This window comes from Camelina sativa, chromosome 3 (assembly GCF_000633955.1).
Source record: "Camelina sativa cultivar DH55 chromosome 3, Cs, whole genome shotgun sequence".
Taxonomy (NCBI): domain Eukaryota; kingdom Viridiplantae; phylum Streptophyta; class Magnoliopsida; order Brassicales; family Brassicaceae; genus Camelina; species Camelina sativa.
The window spans coordinates 7,803,663-7,809,716 of record NC_025687.1 but is presented as its reverse complement, the minus strand read 5'-3'; the positions used below and the strand labels follow the sequence as shown (position 1 = coordinate 7,809,716).

General features: G+C 35.6%; 1 protein-coding gene across 5 annotated transcripts; it reads right to left on the bottom strand.

Annotated features, from left to right (window-relative positions):
- Positions 515–5,366, bottom strand: LOC104775844 (glutamic acid-rich protein-like). 5 transcript variants are annotated; one of them, XM_010499781.1, is made up of 10 exons: positions 5,015–5,365; positions 4,504–4,634; positions 4,219–4,407; positions 4,031–4,131; positions 3,916–3,943; positions 3,673–3,825; positions 2,763–3,589; positions 2,156–2,652; positions 867–2,055; positions 515–771 (listed from the first exon to the last, which is right to left on the bottom strand). In XM_010499781.1, the coding sequence occupies exons 2-10, from the start codon at positions 4,560–4,562 to the stop codon at positions 644–646; spliced, it is 3,171 nt and encodes a 1,056-aa protein (XP_010498083.1). In that variant the 5' UTR covers positions 4,563–4,634; positions 5,015–5,365; the 3' UTR covers positions 515–643. The 5 variants fall into 5 exon arrangements, with proteins under 5 accessions (XP_010498083.1, XP_019099053.1, XP_010498081.1 ...); XM_019243508.1 differs by having other exon boundaries at positions 3,916–3,940; XM_010499779.2 differs by having other exon boundaries at positions 3,916–4,131; positions 5,015–5,216; positions 5,332–5,350.

Sequence of the window (6,054 nt, the reverse complement as noted above, 5' to 3'; positions counted from 1 at the left end):
TCTAAAAATTAAATTTTTAATTATTTTAATATGTTAAATAGTACTATTTTTGGAAATTTATGGAATGTGTGCTATAATTGTCCATAAAACTTGTTTTAATGCTATTTTAGAGTATTTCTCTTTATTATTAAATATGATAACTTTATGTTTCCAATATTTCTGATCTGTTGCAAGTTGCGATCATTCACACCCTAATTTATAAAAGCTATAAAGATTTTTGTTTGACATGTTGTTTGTGTGCATACTATTGGTCTATTGAACCATTCACTTGTTTCTCGTCCTGTGTACTTTGATTTAACTTAATCTTATTTTATATTGGGTCTATAAACGTGTTCTTAGATCTTATTTAGAATTCTTTATTCTTCGTCACAACAATGGTCACAATCATCATGATCACTTCCAAAGATCGTGCTCAGAATAGTATACTGTATAGGGTGTGATCATTACAGTTAGCAATGCGGAAAGTTGTGTAATATTTAGCTCTTACTTATGTATATTTAATTTGAAGTTCATAAGTATCTAAATAATGTTGATCTCATTTAGATATTAAAAATCGAATCTAAGTAGTTAACTTTCAACACTGCAAACTTTGTACTTGTGCTGTTGTAAAGGAAAACATAGAGAGTTCGGTTCTGGTCTTCTGCTATCTTGGCTTCGAGTCGTTTCCTTTGCTACGGAATGTAGAAAGTGAGAAGAATGATCGCTTAAATTCACCATCTTTCACTTTAAAGCTCCCTTGATGATGATGCGGCTGAATCAAATTGTTTAAAGCTATGAAACACGAAACACAAAACACAAAGCTGATGATTAGAGGACTTTTCATAACACCATTTTAAGTAAATAAATGAGATATAAAGAGATGTTACCTTGTTCATCCTCAGAAAACTGACTCTGAGAAGATGCCATTCTTGATTTTCTTAACTCATCCGATGATCGGTAAGCAAAGTCATCGTCTCCTTCAGATGTTGTTACAGAAACCCAATCCATTGGACTATCCGCAGCACGAGGTTTCTTCCCAAACTTGAGAAAACGTTTGATCCCTTTTGTTAAATCCTTCCGAGAGTTAGGAACAAGAACAGGACTCTGAGCTGTTGATCCCCATTTCTTCCTCATTCTTGAACTCCAAGAAGCTGGACTTCCCATGGGAGAATCATCCACTGAAGCATCAACATCCGAGTGCTCGTGTGGATAAGAGAACGCGTGTTGCAAGTTCGAGCTCCACGAAAGAGGACTCTCATTAGGTGAATCCAATAACGAGGCAACATTATGCTGCAGTGTTGATGAAGGTAGAGTATTCGCAGGTAAGTCTACATGAGAAACTGATCTCAATGTAGTGAAATTTTCATCCTCTGATGAGTTCTCAACTATTTCAGTAAGTGAAGGCGTTTCATCACCAATATCCTCAACTACTAGATTTTCCATTTCTCTAGCTTCTTCTTCTTCTTCTTCTTCTTCTTTGACAGGATTCTCCAAAACTTCTTTTTCTTCTTCCTCTGCCTCGGATTCAAGGTCATCAAATTCTTCAACTTTCAAATTCTCTGATACATCATCATTGTCTTCTGTGTTCTGCTTCTGATTCCTCTCATTGTTCATCATATCATCAGAATACAGAGTTGTCAACTCTGTGAATTCTATGTTTGCAGAGAAGCTTTTCCTTAGTGATCGTGGTCTTCGTTGCACAACAGGAGAGGGTATATCTTCCTTTGAAGTCTTCTTATTACTACTTCTCACCTGTGTTCGCATCATGGTAGTAGTAGCAGTAGTATTTCTACCAGCTAAAGCAGATGGTTTTGTGTTTTCCTTTTTAAGAACAGAGAATTTAGGGAGAGAAGATTGTGCAACCAGGTTTATGTCTGCTGTTTTTCTCCCTCTCCCGGAAGTATTAATGTTTGTGTTTGAAACTTTACCTGACGGTTTCGAGACTCTGGAGCTTCGGTTTGGTGATGGAACCTTTCTTACTTGGGAGCTTCTAGAAGCATTTTTTCCAATGGGATGTCCACTGACTGGCTTGTCTTTTTCATTTTCTTCTGCACTCTGTAATGAGCTTATAGGATGCTGTGAAGTATTAAAAGTAACTACTAAATCAAGTTGCAAAATAATTAGACAAAAGTTTGCTATCATCATCATCATCAAAGAAACTACAACGATTTGATACCTGACACTTTTTTGTACTTGTCCGAGAATTAAAAGATCTGAACTTCTCTGCACGTTGGCGGGTACTTGACATCGAATCCTGCCTCTTTACGGAAGCAGTAGAAAACTTAGCCTTCATCTCAGTTCTACTTCGGTCAAGAGCTTCTTGCATTGACTTCAACTTAGTTTCTTTTGAACTCCACTCTTCTCTTAGTTTTGCATCCCTTTTCTTCATATACTCTTCATACAACTTTCCTTTAGAGTCATCTGAGAATCTTAACTCAGATAAGTTCCGACGCAGTACAACATTACCGTGGTCTTTATCGTCATCAGCCTTTATTTGCAACTCATCATCAAATCCTGGAGGGCTTTCTCTAGACATTCTTGTCCTCTGTGTTTGATCCACAGATGTCGCACGAACTCTATTATTGTAACTTTTCCCAGCTGATTCTGCATTTACAAGACTAACCTCAAGATCATCCTCAACACCAAATGATTTTTGTCTCTGTTCATTAGACCCTGCAGAATCATTAAGAATTACAAATAATAGCTTTGATTTTTAGTATTCAAAAGACTTTAATATGATTTTAAGGATCTTGTAAATTTAAAACACTGTTGAGTGAACTAACCTGCAGAAACTGGTTTTGTAGAGGGTTTTAAGGCTGATTGCTTGTCTGATGGAAACAGCTCTTTCTTCCTGCCTTTCGATTGACGTTCATCACTTTTGATATCAATACCACCTGCAACATGAGCCGACCGAGAACGCGAGTGTCGATAAGGAAACATGACTGATGATTGTGCCATATTCTGTGATTTGGATGCATAGCTCTCCTCTTCTCTCTGCATGGAATTGCCATCAGTCATGACGCTCCCTGGACTATCAGTCTGGTTTTGAAAATCATCAGATTTACTTGAACGCACATCATCATCTTCCTTTGTACTGTTCTCTTCAGGCTCCTCGGGGAATGTGGCATCAGGAATGGACGAAGGTGTACTCAAAAGACCTTCTTCGGTGCTACCACAGTCAGACTTCTTATTATCCATTGTAAAATCAAAGCTCATGTCACTAACAATACTCCATCTTCTCAAAACAGACTTCTCAGGGAATGTAGTAGCAGCTGATGAGACATCAGAGGAAAGTCTCTTCAATTCTGTGGATTTCGCAACAACTATCGGTTTGTTTCCCGTGGAGTTTGAGTTTTCCTTTTGTTTGCTCTCAAAGAGGTTAATCCTATCTTGTACGCTAAGTCTCCTTGTATGATGAATGGTCTTAACAGTAGAAGATTCTTCCAAACTCTCATCGCTTTTCTCCTCCTCATTCTTTGTGTTGCTCTTAGTACTTTGATGGGGACTGATATGTGTTTCATTGACTGATGTTTGTGTATTAGTATTCAGGTTCTTGGTGATCAGGTCTGGTCTTCTTTGCGATAGTGAAATGTATTTGCCGCATGCTTCACTGATAAAAGAAAGATATTCGAATCAAAATCGAGACATAATTGCAAAAAAAAAAAATGAAGCACCAAGAAAAAACTAGCTTACTCCAAACGATGTGCGCCAAATCTATCAGCAAAAAGCTGGAGATCAGAAACAGTTTGAGGGTCGAAACCATTAGCTGATGCATGAGCAATCGCCGTGGTTAAGTCCTTTTTAATTGCCTCGAGTCTCAAATCTATAGCTCTTGAGAGCTCCTTCCTATATATACATAGACAAAGAAAAAGCAATCAACAAAACAGTTTTAAACACACAATGTGATCCAATGTAGCAGCAGAGACATTTACTTACTTTGTTGTATCTGCTACGCCTCCATCTTCTGAAAAAGAATAGGAGAAAAAAAAAATAGGATCAAGTTTGGACGTAAGCTTTGAATTTGATTGAGCTAATGAGAAATAAAGCATACCTTGAGAATATAATGTCCGAGCTGCTTCCAACTGTGACATCTCCAAATCAAATGTATTGACTCTTTCCAACAATTCTGGACTATTAACATATAGAACAAATCTGGAAACGAACAATATAAAAAAAGGTCACAGATCGTTAGGAGCTATAATTCATAACAAAGAAAAAATGATTCTTTTTGAAATCAACCTTTCAACTGTTCTTTTTGTGAACCAAGATTTTACGCCATTGTCACTTTTTTTAAATTCCAGTCTAATAGAAGATTCTGTTCTCTGCGAAGCTTGTGATTCAAGAACTCTCAAATGATTGAGAAAGGGTTGTATCAATCCTGAAGCCAGTTTCTCTTCTTCTTCATTACTCCATACAAACAGTTCATATCTGTAACATAAGATATTAACCAAACTCATGAGACCAAAACTCCTAAAAAACGTTACCATTTGTACAGAGAGAAGAAAAAAAAAAAGATTTACACACCGTGAATTTTTGGGAGAAAGCTCAAACACAGCATAGTCAAGAACAGTATCAGCCTTCATATCTCACACAAGTGAAAAGACTCTTGCTTAGAGCAAAATGTGTGAATCGTTCATAAGATTCTCAAATGAAACCTGAGGAAGCAAAAGAGTAGAGAATTGATTGTTCAATCAACAAACTTGGTCAATCAATCTCACAAGACTAGTAAGTAAATAAATGTAACAATAAAAGCTTTAGAAGAAAAAAAAAAACGTATCAGAAATCAATGCAACAATTATAGATAGTGTAGATACAACGCAGCTCCAAAACTATTAGTATAACCGATCACTTCCCAGATCTGACCCCAACACTAAAATTCGAAAAGACAAATTCCAAAAAATCCAAACTTGACTCATCCGACAAAACAGAATTCCCAAAATTCTAACTCTAAAAAATCAAATCCATCCCTGAATTATGCTAAAAATAATCGAAAGCAAGAAGCTTTGAGCTACTCAAAAAGTCAGGAAGAACTTACGACAAATTAGCCGATCCAGCATTGATCAAAATTCGATTTTTCTTCCGATCAATCTTCAAACTTTAGTAAAGTTTTTTTTTTTAACAGTGTTGTTATGTATGAATACTTGTTACTACAATGGTGTTTGCTGAAAAATGCAATCTTTAAATATTCCCAAATCGAAGAAAGAAGTTTGCTTTTATCTCTTCTCTCTCACCATGCCCTGCTGAAACGCACACACAGAGTCTCTCTTTATGTAAGAAGAAGATACTGTAGATATATAATGTGTGGAGAAAATGAAAAAAAGAGAGAGCTTGCTTCAGAGAGACACCTTTCACCTTTTTTATTTTTCCTTGGCGTAACAGTCTGTAATGGGAAAAATACGAAAGACGCAGCATTACTAGTAGTCGTAGTTGTCAAGAAGAAGATACCACGGCGGCCATATTTTACCAAATTACCCCTCCTGTTGGACCATGTTGCATCCACATTCCCACAATAATATCATAGTAAAATTTTGGTATTGGAAGTGGTTTGTTTGTAGTATTGGGGGTAATAGTGTAATAGCCAAACTCAGTTGGAGAGATGTGGTCAAGGTTTTATTACTAAATGTGGACCAAACATGGAAACATCCAATGATCAATTTTTAACGGTAATAATATCTTCTTCTTTTTTTTTTTCTCTTTTGTTTGGGGAAACAAACATATATAAAAATACTTTGAGATAGACAATGAAACAAAAGTCGCATTATATATTTATTTCTTGTTTAATTTTGTCAACCTCATATCTTTTTTCATTTTGTTTCTTCTGATCAATATATTAAGAGTATACTTTTTCTATTGTTGCCGTGGCAATCCTTGATCCAAAGTTTGGTGATTTTATCCACTTCTTTGCGTTGTTTTATTTTTAATGTATGTAAGGGAAAATATCGATGGTCTCACACAGATAACATGTAAAAGAATCTTGAATATTAATTTTAGTATTCTAATTTCTATCATTTATAAAAGCGATGTTTACTGAAAATAATAATATAATCGTAAAAAAAAAAAAAAAAAAAAAAAAAA

What these genes read in the sequence shown, in the direction of transcription:
- LOC104775844 (XM_010499778.2), bottom strand. Translation starts at nt 4,562, where the DNA reads ATGAAGGCTGATACTGTTCTTGACTATGCTGTGTTTGAGCTTTCTCCC. An exon ending in TACAAAACCAGTTTCTGCAG is followed by an intron (nt 2,653 to 2,762) that starts GTTAGTTCACTC and finishes ATGATTCTGCAG; the next exon opens with GGTCTAATGAACAGAGACAA. An exon ending in GTTTTCTGAGGATGAACAAG is followed by an intron (nt 772 to 866) that starts GTAACATCTCTT and finishes CGTGTTTCATAG; the next exon opens with CTTTAAACAATTTGATTCAG.